Source organism: Equus przewalskii, chromosome 1, assembly GCF_037783145.1.
Source record: "Equus przewalskii isolate Varuska chromosome 1, EquPr2, whole genome shotgun sequence".
In the NCBI taxonomy this organism is placed as follows: Eukaryota; Metazoa; Chordata; class Mammalia; order Perissodactyla; family Equidae; genus Equus; species Equus przewalskii.
This window is the reverse complement of record NC_091831.1, coordinates 49990355-50014526: the sequence shown is the minus strand read 5'-3', so window position 1 is coordinate 50014526 and position 24172 is coordinate 49990355. Positions and strand designations below refer to the sequence as shown.

Here is a 24172-nt window from a genome sequence, read left to right as displayed (position 1 = left end):
TAGCTTCCACATCTTTAATTGCCAGATAACTGGTTGAAATATACGCCATTCATTAACTATTGACAAACTTCCAAGTTTAGTTCTTCTAATGAAATAATGCCAAAAAGCATTGTAAGTCTGTAATCCTGATTCTGCTATTTAAAAAAACGTTATGCATTTTCTCTTTAATTTTTCATTAGGTTTAGTACAGTATTAGAAATATGGGAGATAAGCCATAAATATTTGTTTATTCCTGTGCCTTTCTCTACAAAGGAACTGAAGTAATTTAGTAGGAAATAAATAGAATATAATGGTAAATTACAAATAAAATATAAAGCATGAGAACGTCCTCTGTTCTGCTCCCACCCCCGCGGAGGAAATAGAACATAGATAGTGAGCCAGATGTCCTATGCAGTGCATGGAGAATATCACATTTATGGTCCCGTTGGAGGTGTGCTTCACGGCAGATGCCCATCAAATGGAATGGCATATAGAAGCAGCTCTACTACTTAAAATTGTTCTCTTACTCTTGCTCCACTGAGCACTTGTCCTATTTGAGTGTCTTAAATACATGTATAGGATTATGCTACTTCAATAAAGGAAGTGCCCAGGAAATATCTGTAAATGAATGAATTAATAAAGAAATTTTATTTCTGTGTACGTAGTATAGAAAATGCCCATAGCAACATGTCTTTCTATCACTTAGATGACAATTATTTTCAAATACAAAGGGTAGATTTTCATACTTACATGTATGCACACCTGTATATATATATATATATGTATATATACATTCATTTATGCACATGTGTGTACACATAAATATCCCAAGCATCAGGTTTTGACCCTACCGTCCACTCACTTTCTTTCTTAGAGACCCTCAGAATGGTACATCACTAACAACCTGATGCCTGAGAGGAGGGGTCAGCAAATTATGGCCCTCAGGCTGAGTCCAGCCTTGTTTTTTCATAGCCTACAAGCTAAGAATGATATTTGCATTTTTAAAAATTTTATTTTATTTTTGCTTAGGAAGATTTGCCCTGAGCTAACATCTGCTGCCAATCTTCCTCTTTTTGTATGTGATTTGCTGCCACAGCATGGCCACTGAATAGTGGTATAGGTCTGCACCTGGGAACTGAACCCAGGCCACTGAAGTGGAGCATGTCGAACTTAGCCACTAGGCCGCTGGGGCTGGCCCAGTATTTATATTTTTAAATGATTGAAAACAAATCAAAAGAAGAATAATATTTGATGACATTTGAAAATTATATGAGATTCCAATTTCATATAACTGAATATCCATATCCATAAATAAAGTTTCATTGGGTTGTAGCCACATTCATTCGTTTACGTGCTATCTCTGAGCACTTTCGCAGTACAACAGTGAAGTCGAGTAGGTGCGACAGAGACCATCTGGCCTGCAAAGCCGAAATATTTACTATCTGGCCCTTTACAAAAATGTTTGCTGACCCCTGCGTTAGAAGATACAACAAATGAGCAGGAAGAAATCTGCCTGAATCAAGCCACACCCCACAGAATTTGAAAAGGTATTTCCCCCATCCTGCCCATTTTTAAAAGTAATTGGAAAAGAATAAGAAAATTGTTCCTAACTTTTTCTCTTTTTATAAAGGGCCTCATAACTTTTTTTCCCAAACATGTAACCATATGTCCCAAACAGGATTTATTGAATATTCCAACTTAACTCTTGTGATTATATCCTGACATGATATAATGGAAGGGCAAGTAAAACGGTGTAAAGTTGTAGAACATAGAATAGGAAGCCGAATTAGTCTGATTTACAGTTTGTCTTCTGAAGCGACGTGGAAGAGAAAACCTAGCAAGATTTACCAAGTTGTAGGTCAGGTAGGGAGAGGGAGAATCAATCCCAAATGTGCTGAGGGACCCTTGGTGACCATCTGGGTGACAGTCAGCCCCAACTCGATGATGCCTTGTGCTTACATGCACTGTTTTTGTCCTCTGTGGCGGTCATGTTGCTTCATAAACATTAGCTGTTGAAACATATTGGTAAGAAGCAGATGTAATTTCCGTTTTACAGAAGGAAGAAGCTATAAACTCTTCATGTAGCTCTTTCTGTGGCAGTCAGTGCCAAACCCAAGACAATAGAATGTTTTTTTCTTTTTGTCAGACATAAATCTCTGCGTGGTTGATATGGTCCACAATATGATAAAGATTTATTACCTGAGTTTTAGTGTGAATATTTGATGGATTTCCTCTATGGCATCTGGCAGAGTGTTTCGTTATTGTTAACGTACTCTTGGCCACTATAAGTGTGACCTCATGAGTCAACTAATTAGATACTTCACTCTTTAAAAATAAGAACTTTTGCTTCCTTATGTGTGCCACTCTATCCCTCATATACAAGGTCAGCAAATGATTACTGAGCAGGCCAGCAGTTCCCTGGATCTTCAGATCCTTTCTCCTTCTTCATAGCTTTGCCCTTTACCTGCCTCTTAAAAGCAATGTTTTGAAAGTGAACTTACTTTCCTGTATCTTCATCAGAACACACCAGGAGAAGACACACCCATAAATCAGTCATTGCATCCTTACCGTAACTGTATTTCAGAGGCTGTATGCTGGGGGAGAGCTTTTAGAATTCCTTTCCTTTCACAGATGTCGAACAGAGACTCAGGAAGGATGAGGGACTTCCCTAGGGTCTCATAGCTTACTTGTAGCCAAGTTGGGGTGAGAGCTAGTTTGGCTTTCTTGCTTATTTACGTTATCTTTCCTTTGAGCCACCTTGGGTACGATTATTATATAAACATTAAATAGTAGGGTTTAGGGAAGTATCAAAAGAATATCATTTCACAGAATATGTTATGTTTGCGTATGAAACAGACTTATTTCCACAAGATCCATACATTTATTCCATTACTCAGTGGACATACTCCATCAATCTTTTTGGAATAGTTATTAAACTATAAGTTAATGAAAGGTGATAGAAGCTCCAATTATCCAGATAGTTTAGTAGATAAATGATACAAGAATATTATCTCTCATTTATCTTCAATAATAAATATATTTGAGCTGAGCACCTTACTTGAGAAACCATTGACATTCACTATCAGCCCCTGCAATCAGTTTCTTGGTGTAGAGGGCTATTTGGGGGGAATTACTACCCTAATAGAGTGGAAGACCCAACTCAACTGGCTTCTCACTATCTTGATTTATTTTTCCTGGAGAATCTGAAAATGGAAAGAAGCAGAGTCCCTGAACACTGGTTCCCTGTCCAGTCACTTTCAATTGAGTCATACTGCTTTACAGGAGTCCTCCCTTATCCATGGGGGATACGTCCCAAGACCCCAGTGGATGCCTGAAATAGCAGATAGAACTGAACCCTATACACACTATGTTTTATTCCTATACCTGCATACCTCAAGTTTAATTTATAGATTAGGCACAGAAAGAGATTAACAACAATAACTAATAATAAAGTTGACTTTCGGGCCATTATTAAGTAAAATAAAGGTTAAACTCAAGCACTGCAATACCGTAGCAGTGGATCTGATGACCAAGGCAGCTACTTTGTGACGCCGGTAGCGTATACAGCGTGAATACATTAGACAAATGGATGATTCATATCCTGGGAGGGATAGAGTAGGATGGCACAAGATTTTGTCACACTAATTAGAATGGCGCATAATTTAAAACTTATAAATTGTTTTTTTCTGGAATTTTCTGTGTAATATTTTCAGATTGTGGTTGACCATGGGTAACTGAAACCGTGGAAAGTGAAACCATGGATAATGGGGGACTACTATATTTTCTTCAAAACATTTGTAACTCTCTGAAGTTATTTTCTTCATTTATTTATTTACTGGTTTCCTCCCTGCTCCCATACTCACAAGAATGGAAGCCACAGAGAGTGGGGCCTTATGTGTCTTAGTCACTGTTGTATCACCAGCGCCTATCATGGAGCCCGGGCCATGAATGCAATTCCTTTGATCCGTTCAATGTGTGAGCAGTTGGCCACTTTGACGAGAGTGTGAGGGGTCAAACTGAGAAATTGTAAATGCTGTGGATGGGGAAGACTTTATACCTGACCTAGAAAGCATTGTTCTGAGTGCTGACCTCTTTGTTCTATTTTATGTGCCCCTGCTTCCACAGCACCTGTACCTGTGTTGTCATTGTTTGTTTACTTCTCTCTCTCTCCCATTGATTACTTGAGGGCAGGGACCAAGTTTCGTTCATCTTATGTCCCAGGTGCTGAGAATGGTTACCAGCAGAGTGAGCGAGCGAGTCCATGAGTGTGTGAATGCTTCTTTTCACATAAGTGCCTGGGAACATACTGTATTTTTATGTTTCGCCCCTTCATATAGAGAGCAGAATGACTGATTGCTAAGTGTCTTCTAATGCTTGTTTGGAGAAATATCTGCCTTCAGGAAAATAATTTCTGGCAAATTGGGCTCTCTTTTTGTTAATATAAGCTCTTTATGTAGACTAGCACTGTCTAATGGAAATATAGTGTGAGCCACACATATAATTTTAATAGCCACACTTAAAAAGCTTTTTAAAAAGTGAAATTAATTCTAATGTATTTTAACTGAATGTAACCAAAATATTTTCATTTCATCATGAGTCAATATATAAAATTACTACTGAGAAGTTTTACGTTGCTTTTTTCATAGTAAGTCTTAGAATTCAGTGTGTATTTTATCTCACTTTGGAGTGCTAAATTATCATCGGAAATAGTTGATCTGTACTTCATTTCATAAAATGTAAAGTTGGAAAAGTAGATTCACATATCCAAATTGTTCCAAGCACACTTAAATGTGTTCTGATACCTGAATTGAGTATGTTTTTAAATTTGAATTTTTTAATTAAATAAAAGTAAAAACTCTGTTCTCCAGCCACACTAGTCACATTTCAGTGCCCAAAAGCTAAATGCAGCTGGTGGCTACTGTACTGGCCTGCACAGATTATAAAACTCTTGTAAATAAACCTTTCCTGTATATTTTCCTTTATTTCCAAACACCCACACCTTTCCGTCACCTCAAATCACAGCACTTTGGATTTGTGAGAGGGTATCTTCAAAGTCAAGATACTTCGAAGTATCTGGTCCAGCTACCTCCTATAGGAACAGGGGCCTAGAGAGGAAGTGGCTTGTCCAGTACGTTGTGTTTACCTACCCCTCTTGGTTCCAGCTTTGCACTCAGTGCCCTGCCAGGCACTACCAGTCTACTCCTTTGGGTTGGACAGAGACCAGAGGTGTGCCCGTGGGGGTCTTCCATGCATGGTGAGGGATCCCCTCCTCTCTGCCAGCCAACGTGGGTGTGATGGAGAGACCTTGGGGAAGCCGTCCCTGTGTGCCTGTGTTTGGCTGCTCATGAGAGGTGGCAGAAGCAGCTGTCAGCTTGGGGCCAGCTGGCTCTCTAGCACTGAGGTCAAGCCAGTTAGCTGGACGGACAGCCTGCTCCAGGGACGCAGGGAAGACCAAGTGCTAAGACAGATGGAACCAAGGCTAGTGCTCATTTATCCAAAGGTGTCACCTCCTATGAGGAGAGTGGAAAGGACCACAAGTCCCTCAGTGTTATCCAGTCACAGGCTTTTTTTTAAAAAAATTTTTTTAGGACTTCTTGTGTCGCATCTGAAAATGAAGAATAATGTGTGACTATGAGTTGAGAATTTCCCAGGGTGCCTTTTTGTCATTTATAACCATTGACAGGTTTAGTGCTCGTTTTCCTTCTTGTTCCCCACATTGTTCAGAACCTACTCAAGATCTCTTGACATCATCTTTATCTAGGATGCCAAAATTAATGAAATGACGATGGATCCATTTTTCTTTGTGAAGGAAAAATATTTTGACTCTCGTATGGTAAGGCTGCTCTGCTTCTGAGAAAACTGATGTGGGTGCAGCATGAAATAGTTTTCGTTCCATCAAAACACGCACTTTGCTCATTACCAAGAGCTGGGGATAGGGTTGGGGAGGAGCAGCCTCCATGGCAGACTGGAACCATTTCTGTTTCTCTTCTTTCCTGCTTCCCCTCCTCCCTTCTTATATACTCCCCATCCTCCACTTCTCTACATCACTACATAATACTTTTTCAAAGTGCATAGCTATTGTAACTTCAAAATTACCAGGGGGTAGTACCATTGCTATAGAAATCACATACATTGTGTTTGTTTGTGTGCCAACTCAGCTCAACAATGTGGAGACACGATATAAAATGACAACCGAAGTGGTCAAGTTATGGTCAAAGTTTGTCTTGAAATCCTGGCAAGGTGTATGCCAAAATTGAGGAGAAAAGATTTCCTGGCTGTGGTATCTAAAGTTTGTGAAACATCCCAATGGATTGATTTAGTTTTATTTTCAGTGGAATATTTAGTCACTGGATTAGAGTTTTTTATGATTCCTGGATTAGAAATTATTTGGGATATAAACATTACTCCAGATGCCAAACTGGAAAGTGATTTTTACTTTTCGGTGCTAGTTTTATGCTGTAATAACGCACGGACGGGAAGTACTCTAAATGAAGCTTGTTGCTTCTGGTCAAAAGTCAGGAACTATTTTGGACAGAATCACGAGGAAACTTTTAACAGAAGGAGTCATTTTTTGATATAACTTCTCTTAACAAAGGTACAAGCGAGGAAACCAGGACTCCTTCTTGCTGTGGTGGGCTGGTTTTCAAATTGTGCTCACCCAAGCTGCCTTCTGGAGGAAGGGTTGGGGAGCCAAAAAGATGGGGCTCTAGAACACCCTTCCTTCAATTCAGTCAAGCAGCTCCACCGTTGTATTTTAACTGCCTTTCCTTTAGGGCTTATTCAGAGATTTCCATAGCTAATAAAAGTTTGAAAGATCATTCTTTTACTTTATGTTGAAAGGATGGTTTAGGAATTCTTGTTCCTGAGACTTTCACAAAACCAGAACAGATTTCATTTTTTTCTTCTTAAGAGGTGTGGCTTAAGAATTGTTTTTCCTTAACTTTCAGTAGCTTCGACATTCCGGGCACAGGCCATCTCTATCCTGTGCAAGTTCTGTCCATTACCCTCATGGCCAATCTCAGGGAGTAGGACTGGAGCAGTTACCCTGTGTGGGGGTGGCCATTGGATTGGCTGACGCTTGCATGATTGTTTCAGATGGGGTGCTTACTCTAATGCTATTTCTGCATCTCCTTCTTGCTGTTAGGACCAGCCGCTCTGTTCAGAGACATACGCTTGTACCAGCCACACAATCCATTTTACTTTGAAGATTCATACAAATTCGGTAATCTCCCAGAAGAGAACAAACTCTTGACACTTCAGTGGAAAAGTTTTATAAATCTTCAACCAAAGAATAAAGTTTTTAAAGGTTCTTTTCAGGTTTCAGTTCCAGCTATTATAAGGGCTTTCTTTCTACAATTATTGACAGAACAGTCAGTTCAGTTTGGGAGGAAAAATACTAGTATTTGTAGTTATCTTGGGTAAATGCCTTTGTGTGGAGAATAAGTACAGAGGGAGCTTGAGAGTTACCTGTCAGGGTGTCTGCTGGGTAGGGAGAAAGGGACTAAGACTTTAGCAATATAGCAATCAAAATCTCCGACCCACAGGGCTGCCTTCCTTGGCAGTCGCTCTTGAAAGTTCTTCTAGTGTAGAAATGAAGGACAAAAGCCCACGTTTTCTGTAAGAATGAAAATCTAAGCTATGCCTTAGAATTAATTTTTGATAGGTTAACCACGTACTGACATACTGCTTAATCCAACATAACAAAAAATTCATATTATGGCAGTTTAAAAGTTGTGATGAATTCTCAACTCCTGAAAATTTGGGGGAAGCAAAGAATTACACTAGAGAGAAATGTGCTGAAAAATACCTGTGACCTGTTTTCCTAATTTCCGACTATGTTTTTGCTGATAGAGATCAACGGGAAAGTATAGCTTTGCCAGCCTCAGATGGAGAAGTTACCTTGACGAGGGTACTTATAAATATATTTTAAAGTATCATTAGTATCTATAAAGGAAGGGAAAAAAAGAAGGTTCAGGAGCCAGTGGGAAACGAGCCAGTTTTTCAGCTGGCTGTCCTCTTCAACTTGCTGAAAATAAGGAAAGGAAATTACATGAATATTCCTCAAAAGTGCAGGATGATTTCTATTAGGAGAGAGCATACAAAAGTTTTAACTTATCTTCTTTTTTCCACCCCACCTATTAGTATTACAATAAAAAATTCTTCTGGTAGAAAAACATTTATTTTTCTTATGAAGATCCCAATAGGGTTTATTGCTTTGGCATCTGAGTCACATTTAATTCCCTGCCTTCATTTTCCCCTCCTTTTTGTCAGACCATGGTTTCGTAGGCAATGGAGAACCTTTCCAGAACTCTTTCTTCATGAGGATACTTTCTGCAGGAAAGCGAGCACGTGAGCGTCAGTGCACACAGTAGGCCCTCGGGCATTGTTTGCCCAGAGTGGTTTTCACGTGGTTCCCAGTGGGGCCCGAGAGGAGTGTGCAATCCACTTGTGGTAGGCGTGGAAAGCCATGGTGTCACATCTTTCCCTTCCCATTGTCTGTCACTGCCTGGCAGATTGTAAAGGAGGAAGAACTTTGATCTCCAAATCAGAAAAATGGTGAGTAGATAGTGTTTGCATGAGTTCACACTTGGGGCACTTTATGAAGCGGATGAACAACAGCTCCAGAGAACCCCTACCAGATCCTCGCACGATGCCCTTGGACTTCTTGCTTCGGCCGTCACACACTTCAGCAGTCAGTCCCGCAAAGCCGAATATGCTGATCTCCAAAGTTAGACTTCTGATGTTGGGAGCACGCATACTAAGTCCCTTCAGCAGAGCATCCTCTTTCTTTTCCTGCTCATTTTCTTGGTGAATTTAGGGTTTCTTACCAGGGCCCAAATGTTTTAGGCCCCGTTTAACATTTCAGCCAATTCTTGCTAAAGCTCTGTGAACACCGTGTGTGTATAAATGACTCCTGACTTATTAAATTTCTTCCAGTGCATGCATCCCAGCAGAAGATACCCCAGCAGGCCTTGAGCACTGCTGCTGCTTCGCTTCCCATCATGAATATTCAGAGGCTGCAGTCATTGAGGACTCAGGTGGCAAAAATAGTAAGGTGATTGAAGCAAACCCTAACATGAAAGCCAAATCTACATTTCAGCGACTTAGAAACCCTGATTACAGCCCAGATTCCCCATGCTCTGACCCTCACACCACATGAGAGGAGAGTCCTGGGGAACTCCTCTGAATCAGGCATCTGTTCCATACACCAACATGCTCACGTCTTTCTGTATGATGTGTTGTAATCAGCATGTTGTTTTTAAAAGACAACAGGCCCTTCTGTAGTCCTCTCCCACAAATGCATTTAGGCTGATAGTTCAGTATAAAGGATGCACTGTTGAGACCGGCAATGCATGCATTGTTTTCCCCATAATGCAGTCAGGATCTCCATAGTGAAATTTAGTGTATTTTGTGAAATCTTATTTTATATATTTTGTCCCCATCAGCAGTTAAACTAAAGTAGGAACTGCTCCATTCTATTACGGGTTAAATTATGCTCTGTGCAGATCTAGTGGTGATGTATAAATTGCAGCCCTGTCTTTTTTTCGAAGGATTCTAAAATAGGTTTTCAGAATTAGTGCTGGATTTTTGCTCCTGCATGTGTGGTGACTCTTGATTTTTTCTCTTCGGAGGAGCATCCTTTGCAGCATTCCCCCTTCCGAGGAATCACTTAGACACTTCCAGCTGGTGGCAGGGGATACAGCCATAATACAGCTTCGTCTGTCCCAGCTGTCTTTTTCACTACGGTAAATGCATTATGATGGCTGCACTCTCGGGTAAAGGTTCAGGTAGAGGAAGGTGTAGGATGAAGTCTGGAAACCGTCGTTTGGGTTTTTAAAAGCTTCAGCTTCGACAGCATCTTTGCCTTTTGAATGTCTTGCTGCTTCTCGTCAGAGTTCTCTCCAGTGATTGGAATGCTGCTGTAAGCCTGATCAGAGGTGCCTGAGGATATCACCTTTTACAAGGAAGCCCTGCCTGCTTGAGAGGATCTTTTTAAATGCATTATGGCTCATGCAGCCTCACAATTAAAGAAGACCAGGGATTTAGAAATCAATGCTGAAGAAGAGACTGAGAAAAAAAGGAAGCACCGCAAACGGTCCCGGGATCGGAAGAGAAAGGTAGCTATGATGCCAGAGCAGAGATCTTGCCTGGATTCTTTTTGTTTTAATCTCCTCCTGGCATCTGTTAGAAGCATTAAGGGCTATTTTTACATGCCGTATAGAGTGTAAATTGGGTGTGTAAATTGGGAACAGATGATCAAACCCTCCGGCAGACCATGGCTGCAGGATGGGCCAGGCGTGGGGAGGTTTTACCCTGTGTGGGGGTGATTGCAGTGCTGATGCGGAAGGTGTGCTTTCACTTTCCGTGGTCTTGGGCATGTTTCCCTGACTCAGAGAGGTGTTGCAGGGAGTTAAAAGTACTTTCTTCCCAGCCCAGTCAAGGTTACCTGGACTGCGGTGACTTATGTCCGAGGGAGAGGCCCGAGAGCCAGGCTTTGTACTTCTTAGAGGTCTGTCTCATGGAAAAGGAGCTTTTGTGCTAGAACTGTGTCACATGTGTGTGTTTCTCCGGCAGATCTGTGACCTTAAAGACGGAGCAGAAAAGTCATTCCCTGCTTTGCTTTTTCTTTCTTTCTTTCCTTTTGCCTCTTATTTCTATAAGGTGCTTTTAACTAGGTTGTCCAGTGGACATAAACTGCTAGAAATCACTTTCTTTTGTTAAGTAAAGCTAAAATCATACAGATTTTTTTTTTTCTCCCTGCTGGGTGAGTGATTATCCCGAGTGCAGGCATCTCTGGTGCCATGACGGGGACCTGCAACCTCCAGCACTGACTGCTTCAGATCAGATCATGGGCATTGATCAGCCTCTACTATATTCCAACGCAGGGGGGAAAATAGGAGGAATATTCTAGGTCAGCGGTGTTTTATTACAGCCTGAGAGTACTTACTGAGTGTTTGGTGGCCCTTTTAAATATGACTGTTAGGTGCCGGATGGGAAGTGAGGCCCCAAAGCACTTTTCTTCCATGACCATTAATAAAAATTGACTAAAACTCTGTGATCTGAATACAGAAGTCAGGTCATAAAGCATTTTTATGTTTCTTTGTGAGCATTCCCAAGGGAAAGATAATCTTAATTTGCCCTGAGCAGTGATGCATGTGCTTTCTAAATGACATGCAGATTTCATCCAGCACATGTACCCCTCTTCAGGAGGGATCGTGGCTATTTTTGGTGCCTTTGCCATTTTCTTCTGTTTGGATCTATAGCAGAAGCCTGTCTGCCTTTTGTTACATGGCAGACTTTACGGGGCTGAGTTTGGAGGGTTCTAGTTGTTTTGCTGCAAGATGTTAAATATAGACAGTTCCCACTTCAGTATTCTTGTAAATAAACTTCCTGAAGCTTTTTTCATAAAAGTACAGACTCAGGTTAGGAAATTCTGTGCAGGTGTATTTCAGAGCCTTGCCCAGCAGAGTTGGTGTGAAATTGCCATATTTTGCCAGGTTCTGGTCTGATTTTATTGTATTGGGTTTGTCTATGGGTAGGTCACTATCGATTGTCCCCTCTCCACATATCTCTCCCCACCCATACCATGATAAACTGGCTTCTAAGAAACATGGGGAAGGGGACATTTATTTGTATAAAGCCACAGTGTCATCATTGCTGTTGATACTCTGCATAAGAGTTGTTAGCTGAGCCAGGCTTATGCACAACAGTTTCTTGTGGTAGTGATGGCAGGCCGCTGCCCTTATGCCTGGACCCCAGTTTGCCTTGGTAGCAAAATAGGGAATGGGTGAGGCAAAGGGAGCTTCTGGACTCACTGAGCTGAAGCAAATGCTTTGTGGACCCAAATGCTTTGTTTTGAGTACAACAGAGTCTGTCCAATGTAAATCTCTTAGCAACCAGAAGGGAACATGGAGAAATATCAATATCGCTATTGTCAATGTGCGAGCTGATTTAAATGTTCTCAGGACACTCAGAGAGTAGAGCCAAAAAGTGGCCCATGGATAACACCTTTATGCTATTGTACTTAATTCATAACACAGTATAATAGGTATATTCCCCATCGAAGATGCAGGTATGGCAGAAGATTTAATATTCGTAGTCAAATGATTTCATGGACTACCTTTAATGTACAAAGTTACGGTTACTTTGAAGACACTCCAGTTTTCTTTTAGTGGTATAGAATATATTTCACTTATTCTCTACAAGGTGAACTGTTTCAACTTTGAGTTTCTTTTTCCTGCCTTTTTCAAGATTCTAGTTAAGGCATGTGGGCTACTTTGCTCCGTATTGTAGGCTCCGTGTCAATTGGAAAAGCTGCTGTTAAATATTTTATGGGTTATGATGGGGATTGTTGCTCTTGCTCATATGCAGAAATATCCTCTAGGTTCTTTTAATTACATAAAAGTAGTAGTGAGTACTCGCATAAAATTACAAAACAGAAGAGTTTGAGAAAAACTTAAAGATTGTCTAATTTATAGAATAAGGAATTTGGTTCATGGTACCCCTGCAATTCAGATTTGAGCAAGCCCAACAGGAACCTTTCTTGATTATATCTATGACACAGCAGCATGCAGTATGGGATATTACTAAGTATTATAATCAAATCATAAGACACGTGTAAAATTAACATTGGATTCACATTTCATCAGTTTTGTTTAAAACCCAAGGAGTTACACATTTGGTCTATTATGAATATTGATAACGGTGAATAAGTGATTCCCAGTCAAAAAAAAAAAGTAGGAAACTTCTAGGAATTTATTATTAGTTGAATTTTAATAATCTGTTTTATTCTTGGCACATCAACTTTAGTGTCAGGAAAAAGGAAATATATTTGTCAAAAGGAGATGCATTTAGGTGGGTGAACTATTAATCTTTTTATCATCAATTTTTCTGGCTTGATGCAAAGAAAAAAGAAGAAAATAGTTTCAATGAATATCTAGTTTAAAAGTTTCTTACCCCATCTTCCCATAGTTCTTCCCTGATATGTTTTTCTCCTTCACTCCCCTTCTCTCCTGATGGTCTGCTCAGGTTGGCAGAAAGTGGGAGGCATGCCAAAGGTAGAAAGAGTGCCTTTGAAATGCAGCTTAATATTGGATCCATGTCCTCATTAAGCAACTTACAGAGGGGAACTCTATATCCCCTGCACCCAGCAGGGTCCCTGCCCACAGGTGGTGGTCAGGAGATGGTCCCAAGCTATCATGAAGCCATGAGGGTTAGAAGTCACAAATGCTCTTCAGTCCCACACTTCCCTTGTTGCCACTGGCTTCCGGTGCCATCTTACCTACATGTTTTGCCCTCTCTCAATGTAAACTATAAAATCCATTTCAATAGTGAGGAGTGTTAGGCAAACTGACCTTAATTTATTCAATAAAATTTTTTTTACGTATGCTTGTATATATTTACTACACCATGTCAAAAAAAACTTTGAGATGACCTAAGGAAATTTAAACTAAAAAAGGAAACATTTATGGAGTTCCCCTCTCTCTATATGTGACTGACACAGGGATATACTGGGATAAGGTGCTAATTAATTCTATGGTTAATATCCTTTCTGATTATTAATGTCAAACTCATACAGCTATTCAGTGGTAGAGCAGGAGTGAATATCCATCGCTTCATTTTTGCACTGAATTCAGCAAACACATTCATTCAGCACATATTTATTAAGTGACTTCTGTGGATCAGGCATTACATTCACTGTTGGAGACAAAGCTAAACAGGGCCTAGTGGCAACAGGACAGTAGCTTCCTGTAGCGGATGGGAAAGATAAGAGCACCATTAATCACCCTATGTAAAGTATGAAAAGGAGCCCACAGAAAGACCCCCCAATTCAACTTGAATGGATTCAGAAGATTCTCAGTGAAGCTGAGCCTTGGAGGGAGGAGTGAGTGAGAGATAAGCAGACGATGACGGGAATTCCATGTCCAAAGTGATGGAAGTAGGAGGGAACACTGAGGTGTGTGAGAAACAAACGTTATTTTGGAGCAAGGCAGAAATGGGTGTATGGCAGGAAAAATGGCTGGAAAAGTAGTCAGGGGCCAGGTCACGTAGACCTTTGTATGCCATCTTACAGAGTTGGAAATTATCCTGCTCAAAGGAGAGGGGAACTTGAACTTAATGGTGGTGATAGGGAGAGGAGATTGAAGAGCTTTATGGTTTAGAACCATCATTCAAGCACCAGTGTTGTAGACAGCAGCTGGGAGAGCAGTCAGAAGGCACTGATGGTGATCTAGGCACAAGAGATGCTGAAGATCTGAACCAGAGTGGAGACTCTGCCAGTGAAGAGGGGGTGTTGCATACAAGAGATATTTAGGGGAAGACTCAATAGAACTTGGCAATGGACTGTATGTAGGATGTGAGAGGGAGAGATCGGATTCCAGGGTAGCTGCCAAGTTCCTGGCTTGAAGCGGAAGATGAAGAATTAAATTTCCTGGATTCATGTCTTTTCTCCTAGGACATTTATTGACCGCTTAAAATGCGCCAGGTAGGGTTTTAGATTGCTTTATAGGCAGAGGCTGATTTAATCTTCACAAAAACCCTACACAGAAAGTATTTTTACAAGTGAGGAAACTGAGGCATGAGCCTTTAAGCTGTCTTCGGCGCTCCCACACGAGTTAGTGGTAAAGCTGAGATTCCAGTTTGCATGGTCTAACTGTCTGGCTTGTGCTCTTAACTACTACACTCTACAGCGCATGTACTTATTATTTTCACAGCTCTACGTCAAAGGGGGTTTGATTCAAAGAAGCTTTTAAATGATAAGCTGTTTCCTAGACATCTGGAACCTTAAATAACAGGCTTTCCATCTCTAAGTAACCCACTATTGTAGTGTGTCTGTTTTTCTTACCCTTTGTGATAGACTTTAATGTTTCACCTTAAGAATTTCCTTTTTTTTTTAAATTTTGGAAAATGAAGTGAAAAATTACCAACACCTGGACTTCACATCCTCAAAGACATGTTGCTGTAATAACGACACAATAGTGTCTTAGGTGCTTGCTCTATATCAGGCAATGTACAGAGTGATTCCCATGGATTGTTCTGGGTTTTTCTCTCACGACTTCTCTATGAGGCAGGTATTATTTTCATCACCATTTTCCATAGCTAAAACTAAGACTTAAAGAGAACAAGTAACTTGCCTGAGGTCATACAGCCAGTAAGTGGTGGACATAGTCTTAAACTTGGGTTATAGGACATCGGAATCTGTAATTAATCTCTGGGTTTATTGTAATGAAACTCAAGCAATCTCTTTTAGGGTTAAAGCAATTTAAGGATTTGAGAATAGATTTCAGGAGACAAGAACAGTTGTTGAGTGTTATCTCCTGTTGTAGAAACATGGTGCTTCCTGACATTTTACAGGCTTTCCCCATGCCTGGTTACCTACATACCTACCACCCATGATGTCAGATGCCAGGCAGGGTGAGGTTTTGCACTGCAGCAGCTGGACTTTTGGGGGAGAAGATTGTGTGGACCCTTATGAGATAAAGACAACCTACTCTGTTTTCTGCTCTGCTGAGTACAACATAGACTTCAGGTCTCTAGGGAGCCTTGTTTCTCTATCAGCATACTTGGTATTCTGCACTGTAATTATGTGTTTACGTGTTTGTCTCACCCAGGAGATGATGAGCTCCTTGCGGCCAGAGGTGGTATCATAATCACCTACTACCAAATTGGGGCTTGTAGAGTAGGTAGGTGGGTAGGAGGGAGGGTGGGAGGGAAGGAAGGGAGAAATGGAGGGAGATGGATGGATGGATGGATGGATGGATGAGAGGTAGAATCGTGTAGTGATTAAGAGCATGAACTATAGAGTAAGACTGAGTTCAGATGCTGGCATTATCTCTTAGCTGGTGTGAACTTGTGGAAGTTATTTAACCTCTAGGTGCCTCAGTCTTTTCACCTCCACCATGAATATAATAATAGTATGTACTTAGCCACAGGGTCGTAACGAGATTCCAATGAATTTATATTAGAACAGAGCTTGGCACGAAGTAAGAGCCATATAGTGGTAGTTGTTGCTATCATTTTTGGTGGTGTTAATGATCAGACAAATGAACAGAAGAATGAATGGACTATTTCCAACCTGAGCCTTTAGGAATTGTGCCAACAAGTCAACTCATTAAAGCTGGGCAGGTATGTTCCCTGGAGCATATCCAGCTGCTGCCCCATCTTCCTTCTTCCACCATTTGGAAGAGGATGGATAGAAGAAGGCTTAGCTCACCCATAGGAAAGGTTGTAAACCTTTGTCCTTTGATGTTTCATGGTCTTTAGGAGTAGGGAAGCAATTAAATAAAACTTGTTAGCTGATTGGTTCTCTATGCTCTCTCTCACTGTCATGGTACATTTTCTTCTCAATAAAGTCATCTGTTCGTTTAAAACAAACAGCACTTTCTTGCTCTTAATCGATTACGGTTATAACCAGTACAAGATCATGTTAGGTAGAAATTACACATTTATTAATGGCCCAATATGTTATTTTACAGTTTTTTGTTAGTTTTATCACCAACATACTTTGGCCATTGACCTGTTTCTTCATTACTCTTCAAGCCCATGATCTTTTCTGTCTCTTAGTTTTCCTTTGGCAGGATGATCTATTGGGGTGTATGTGTTACTGAATCTCAATATGGAAAAATGTTAGCTTTTCATAGCTATGCTTGAGGATTTGGCAGTGCTTTATTTTCTTTCTAGTTATCTTGCTAGAAAAGTTTGCATTAATCGTATCACATTTTACCTGCATCTCTTCATTTAATAAAAATGTATTGTTAACCTACATCGTGTCTGTCACTGTGCTGGGACTGGTGATATAAAGGTTGGGACTGGCAGGCCCACCCACGTGCTCCCTTTCAGATTCTGCTTGTGCTACTGTACACAGGTAGGAATGAGGGACTAGAGGAAAAAATGAATATTGTTGGGTGGCCCTCCTATGTGCTGTGCTTTGTGCATTCCTCATCTTATTTGAATATATGTTGATGCTGCGTCAGAGTGTTATCCAGGTGTACCGAGGCATTAGCCTAAGCTTGAGTTTGTTATGTAATTCATCTCAGTCACAGAAATAGCTGGGCTTGGAACCAAGGTCTGTGTGGTCCTAAGTCCCTCGCTTGGGCCATGAGAACCCCTACAGGAAAGGTTTCTTAAGGGAAGTTCCTATTAATACAACTCTACGGTGAATTCTTATGTTAAGAGAAGAATTATCACTTTTGTAAGATTAAAATTTAAATTATTTAGTAATTGGGATTTTTACAAATTAATTATTTAAATTTAACTGCAAAATCTAAATATTGTAAATCATTACACAAGTTAGTGTGCTTTTACATTTAAAATAATTTTTTTTTCCTTTTTTTCCCCAAATCCCCCCGGTACATAGTTGTATATTCTTCGTTGTGGGTCCTTCTAGTTGTGGCACGTGGGACGCTGCCTCAGCGTGGTTTGATGAGCAGTGCCATGTCCGCACCCAGGATTCGAACCAATGAAACACTGGGCTGCCTGCAGCGGAGCGCGCGAACTTAACCACTCGGCCACGGGGCCAGCCCCTAAAATAATTTTTAAGAGGATTTCGGTCACTGAAAAGAAAAAGAGAATCATTAGCTTCTATCTGTCGATTGATGCATATGTTAAATATTGAGGGAGAATGTCTAAATACAATGTTACACTGTCAGTTACATAATCCAAATATTATTGTAAGGAAATATTTGTATAGAAAGGTAACATTTGAAAACAAGCAATCTGCTATAGTTTTACCTAAATTGGTATTTCTATTTTGTATAAATTAAAAGTAGAAGAGTTGAAAGTAAAGCAATGGAAATTAAGCTTGAATCTTTTACACACAATTCAGATTTTTCTGGCATTTATCCCATTCACTCAAGATTATGTTGTCCTGGACTCAAAATGGCATCATGAAATAGAATCTTTGTCAAATATAGGAGCTGCCTAGAAAATGTATAGATTTCAATTGAGATTTAATTGGTTCTAGGGAATTATTTCTCAGTCATATTGACCTGCTAATTAGGATGTGTTCTGTTTGAGTTTAGGTGAAGCCCATCAGAAGGGGTAGAACAGAGACTAACACGCATATCTGCCAGGTCTGTAGCTGGCCTTTTGGCCGAACAAAAGCTAATTACCCTATGAGAAGAAGGATATATGGACTGCACGGAAAAGAATGGGAGAGAGAACTTGGCCAGAGAGGGTTGGAAGGAAGGAAGTCCAAGATTTTCTAGTGACTGGGAGCCAGTGACACTGAAACATTTATAATCTACGTGTAGGTACCCTAAAAACCGTGTAACTTCAACAATGTGAACAGCATTATTTTATCCCACTGAGATACAGTTTTCTAAGAAGTCTGTGCAGTTGAAGAGAGTATGGAAGCATGGTAAATTTTGTTTAGTAGAGGAATAAAAACATTAATAAAGCAGGCAAGCAATAAGGAGAAAGCTGTGGGGAGGGGGCTAAGTCTTACGATCCATGGTAGTGGAAAAAATGGCTCTCAGCCTAGGTGTGAGGAGGTCATATCACAGCTGCTGCTATGAGCTCTGTGGCCTTGAACTAAATTTCTTTGGGCCACAGTTTCCACATTACTCAAATGGAGATATTAGTCCTTTACTTGCATGCATATTGTAAGGAGCAGAAATGCTATAAAAGCATTTTGCCAGGTTCCTGGCATAGAGTACTTAGCAAGGGCTTCCAGCTTCCCTCCCTTATGGGATGGGCTCTCAGATGTAATCAAGTGACTGTAGTCAAGAAGGAGGTGGAGGAACTGAGAAAATAAGGGAATGCTTTTAAGAAATTTCCCACCTAGTAAGCACTCAGAAAATAATTTGATGAGTGAAATTTACCAGTAGACTGGCATCCTCAAACAGCCATTTGAGTCCTGCAGTCCATCTCTTTGCAAACTTTTCCCCAACCCTCAGAGAATTAACTCTGTCATTTTGAGAAATACTCCCAAAGACTCATATGTTAAATACATTTTCCATTCATTAACACTACTATTAATTAGCTTCTCTCAGTAGTTGAATGAGTGTCTAGGTAGATATTAAAGAAAGCTTAAGAACCATAGACACAGATAGAAAAGTATCAAACAATTCTTTTAATGAACAAACTTTATTTTGCAGATTTGGGCATAAATGTTGAAATATGTGTAGAGGAAAAGTACTTACTTGGGCTGAATGAAGCAATCTTCACTGAATAGTTTATATATTATAATTATTGAAAAGAAACAAAAGGTTACCTATACAATATGTCTACAAGATATGTATGTTTCATTACCAACCAATTTATCATCCCCTCTAGGTAACGTGGCCACTAAAGAGGTGGTGTTACCGTTTCAGGATAGTTGGGGATTGGGGACGAATGAATAACCTCACCAATAATGAGTTATCCTCTTTTATACCTGGTTTCAGAACCCAAAGTGGCCCGTTGACTTCCTTTACCGGCACATTCCCTTCTGCTTTCTCAGACCGCCTCTTGCAAACGCCTCTACAGTTTTCAATCCAGCACAGCAAGTCACCCTGCCTTGACCAAGTCAGCTGACATCAATAACTGCCACTTAGAATTATCAGTGTTTAAACACTCCCATTCACCCTAAACTAAAATGGAAAAACTGAACCAAAACCTGGCCATCTCTCCTAGACGTTTTTATTATATACTCTCTGTGATTTTTCACTTTTTGGAGAAAGACGGTACCATCAGATGCCCAACAGCAAAAATACATGGAGCAGAGTTTATCCTTTCATTTATTGAGCTGTAATTCTTTGAAGAACTTTTGAGTGCTTTAAGTAGATAACTGTATTGAATCCTCATGCCTAGATGGTATTATCCCAGTTCTCTGTATTAGGAAAGCTATACTCTGAAAGTTTCAGCAAGCCCAAGGTTGCACAGTTAGTAAGTGTAAAGCTGGATTCAAACCAGGTTGGTCTGATTCCACCATTCCTCACCCTCATTCCCTAGCAGACCCAGCTCAGTTCCAAGTCACCACTGAGAGCAAAAAGCACCATTTTCACACGATACTGGCCTCTATGAGATGAACCTTTCCTAGATCATGGAATGCTGCGCTAGGGTTTCTGCCTCTACAAAATTCTCCTAGTAGCATCCTTCTTGTGATTTATGTTTTCCCTCCAAAAGGAAAGCACACAATGGGGCATGGAGGGTAGGAGGGTGATAATGCTGGATGTAATAAATACATTTGCTTAACTTCAAGTCACTTTCACTTCACACATTTACTTGAAATGCATCCTACCTGAAGAGGATCATAATCGTATTAATGGTAAAATAAAGAAATGTGAATGTAATTAATTCCCAAAATGATTGTATTTTTGAAGAGGAGCGGTGAAACCGTCTTGTGTTGGCTGATTTCTTGGTTTCTGAAATGACTATATTCCCACATGTTTGCTGATGCCTTCCGTTTCATACTCATCATTTTTATGAGAAAACTGTGGAAGAAGCTGGTTTTAAATAACTCACTCAGGGCCTCAAAACAGACTAATTTTCAGAGCCTAGATTAGAAATTAAAATACGATTTGTAGAATGGTAAGAAATTAACGGCACTGCCGAAAAGCTACTTCAGCTGATGACATAGACAAAATGTGAGAATTGAGTCACTGCAGGCTGTGCCAGATTCTTTTGTTATCATCAGGATAGAAAAGGTCTCTTAAGCCTTATGAAGTGATACTTTTTTCCCTTGACTATAAGAACAATGAGTTAAATCTTTGGGGAGGGGAGTGGCAAAAATTGGAGTTTCAAAAAAATTTATTATTCGGAACAGATCATTTTAGGCTTTACTAGCAAGCCTCAGTTGGAATCGGTAGGAAAGCTGCTAGCAAAGGTTGGGTTCCCTTTACAATAAAATAATCGGTAGGTGGCGAAGGCTGTTATCTCGGTTGATACTTGCATGAGGCTGAGTCAGGTGGCTTTATTCTCAGTTTGTAAATGAGGAGATTGAGGCTTAGAAATTGAATTTATCAGTAACAATGAGCAAAAAGCAGAGGCAGAACTTGAACCTATGGCTGTTAGACTCTAAGGCTCCCCCACCCCATGTCACTATTTAGCTTACAGATTATTCATTAGTCATAGAAGATTCTTGCATTTGGAGAGTGCTTTTATTTTGACTTCCATTATTTTATTTTCTAATCAGTTTTTAAATCATTTTTATGCCTCTTTCCTCATTACTAATGTTATTCATTTGTTTTATGTGATAAATACTAGATGAGGAGTGCTTTTTAAATAATGATGTATGGCTTAAGCTCTATATTTTTATCTTCAGATATTACACGGGGATGCTAAGTATTATTGCAAAACACAGAAATTTTGAATCAGATACAAAAGGATCATAATTGACTTTGGCACTGTGGATTTACGATAGTCTAGGGAAGTAACATTTGTCAAAGTCATAACCTTGAACAATGCATTTTGTTTTCTATTAGTAAATCCCCAAAATGTTCAATCTCATCATTTCCAGCCACTTACCTGGCTTGTTAGAGGTGAAGGAAAGAGGACATGCTGAAAGTTTCTGAGGTCACTGAGTCCCCACACTGTCCACTGCTCCTTCCCTTTTCTGTAAGGACCTGCTGTCCCTTTGTGCTTGGCCACTGCAATCTGATTCAGTAACATAATGAGTATATTTATTAGCTCTGTCAACACTCAAAATACATTTGTCTGCCCTTAAGTAACAGAAAGACAATCATATTGATGTTTAAAAACGCTGAATGCAGTTAATTTCTTCCCTTTGAAGAATGGCCATTGTTAACGATGCCTGCTTTACTACACCTCTTCGGCTGCAGTCATTCTTTGCCATCTAAAAATAAATGGTTTCGTTATGCACATTTATTCCAAATATATTCATACTGGTAATTCAGGCATATGAAATTCACACATTCACTTGTCTTCATTAGTGTAGAATTAGTGATCCTGATAATCCTCCTCAATTCCAGTCTGTGATTTGTCTCAAAAGGTTTTGATTGAGCCTCATCTTAGCTGAAATTGGATCTTTGAGGACGACCATGAATACATTTAAAATAAGTTGACTGTGTTATGCCCTGGCTAATGTGAGCCCCAGTCTTGATTCTTCCTGGAAGTTCAGCGTGGCTAAGACAGCCTGGGTTTCTCTTGCTCCACTGTATGTGGGTCCAGATCCTGATCTATCTTCGAGCTCTCCAAGGAAGAGCTTTGTCTTCACTGACCAGTTGTAATTTGATTTTACATGACATGTTTCAGTGGATTTTCTATGGGATAAGATTAAAATAATAGCCATCCATTTGGCATCTGATAAGTGTTATCTTTCTGTTGTCTGGTGGATTAGTTAGGATTTTGTTTGCAGTGTCAGGAAGGGAGAGTGCTCTTCGGTGCTTTTGGCATTCTCGGCTTTGACCTGCTTTCCTAGGGCTTCATTTCAGCTTTAGAGGAACCTAAATTATTAATATGAGCTGTGCTGTATCTCCACATACAGCTTAATCCAGCCTTTTTTTTCTAAGTGCTGCTGGAGGTCTCTGAAATAATAGAGAAATTGATTTTTAGAGACTCTGTGGAATGAGCAAATGGGCCTGGTCATGAGCTGTGGAGTCACATAGGCTTGGGTTTGAGTCTCATTGCTGTCACTTCTTTGCTGTATGGTTTCAAGTCGCTTACTTAACCTCTCTGAGCCTCTGTGCCCTCATCCCTAATAACAGCTATTGCAAAGAGATGTTATGAAGACAAAATTAAATCGAGCATAAAGTGTCTGGCACAGCGCAGTGATTCAACAAATGTTCATTCCTCACACTCCTTCACTCCTTTCCTCTTTCCCTTGTCTACTTGGAAGAAATGAGTTTGTTTTATGCTAAACATATTAAAATGGGGAAAGTAAATTGGCTGAAATCAATTATAAGCAGGGGGTTAAAAAATAAATAAAAGTATACGTATGCATGTATGTGGAGAAAAAAATATGTATAGAATGTAATAATAATTATATATACATTTGTGTGTATATATATAAATTATATAATATTCCAAATATATATTTAAATATATATTCTAAATATATTCCAAATATATATTTATTTACAAATCCAAATATATATATATATTTATGTTTATACATATATATATCTTCCCCCTGCCTCCCAACATAGCACAGTTAAACCCAGAGCCCAATCTCTATTAGGAAGAAATGTGGTCTATGGAGGAGCGTTGAACGTGGTGTGGGTGTAGGGACACTTGGGTCCTGTGGCGGTGTGTGGCTTTCCTAAGATAACTCCGTGCAGCTCTAGCCTGTCCTGCAGCAGTGCCCCACCTCCAGTGCAGGTGGCTTGGTCAGCTGGCAGATTTTCTAAGCAGAGTCTAAGCCAATCCTTCTTTCCCCGGGTAGGCCTTAATGGATTTCCCTTTGCATTCCTGTTAAAGGTCTCCCACTGGCAGCTGCTTTTTGACTCCCAGAGTGAAATCCGCTTGGAGGAAACTAGTCAGCAAAAGTTCAGGTTTAGTGACTCTCCTAAGAGTGCTTCGGAGGCGGCTCTGATCCACATTTCCTGGGGACAATTGAAGAGAAGTGGGTGAACTACGGACAGACAGGTTTTCTTGCTAAATATTACTGTCCAATCAAAGAAGACTTCTGTCGGAGCTTTGACAGCATTTAATACCTGCTGTGCCACTTTTACTCCCTGCTTGATGACTAGTAATATTCGAGGCCTTTCCATGAGCTCTCTTACCTTAGTCTTCTTTACCATCTAAGTGATTGATGGCCATTGTGGACACAATGTTCAGCACAGGGAGGCTAAGGTCACCCAGAGAAAGGGTTACTGTTACCATTCTGAAATATGTTTTTCCAATAGTTTTCTATGCACATATGTGCTTAGTTTCTTCTCTCTTCTTTCTTTCCCTTCTCTTCCTTTCCTTCTTTTCCCTTTTCTTTCCTTTTTGCCCCAAAATTCGTGGAGATGAGATAATAGTGGGACCTCCTGTTTAGTAACCTCATTTTTTCCCACTGAACAGTATAATATGAACCTATGTCCATGTCAGTAAATATGTTTCTGTAAGGTTTTTAATGGATCTACAGTATTCTCCTTTATGGATGTACCAAAATGTGTCCAACTGTTCTCTTATTTTTGTATATTTAGTTCATTTCAATTTTTGTTATTATGAAAAATGGCACAAAGGACAGTATGACTTCGTCTTTTTCCAAAACCACAGTATTCTTGTTTTCTGTTCTCCTTATTTCTGGTGATGCCTTAGCATAGCA

General features: G+C 40.0%; 1 protein-coding gene across 46 annotated transcripts in view; it reads left to right on the top strand.

The window, feature by feature from the left end:
- Nucleotides 1-24172, top strand: part of ANK3 (ankyrin 3) — a 628477-nt gene that overhangs the window by 284238 nt on the left and 320067 nt on the right. For 23 of the 46 annotated variants that reach the window (XM_070562841.1, XM_070562743.1, XM_070562836.1 and 20 more), the window contains exon 1: nt 8182-10097. The exons of the other annotated variants lie outside the window; for them this stretch is intronic. In XM_070562841.1, the coding sequence (XP_070418942.1) occupies nt 9984-10097 (114 nt within the window). In that variant the 5' untranslated portion in view covers nt 8182-9983. Of the gene's footprint in view, nt 1-8181; nt 10098-24172 lie in introns of those variants that run through there. 46 annotated transcript variants of the gene reach the window in all.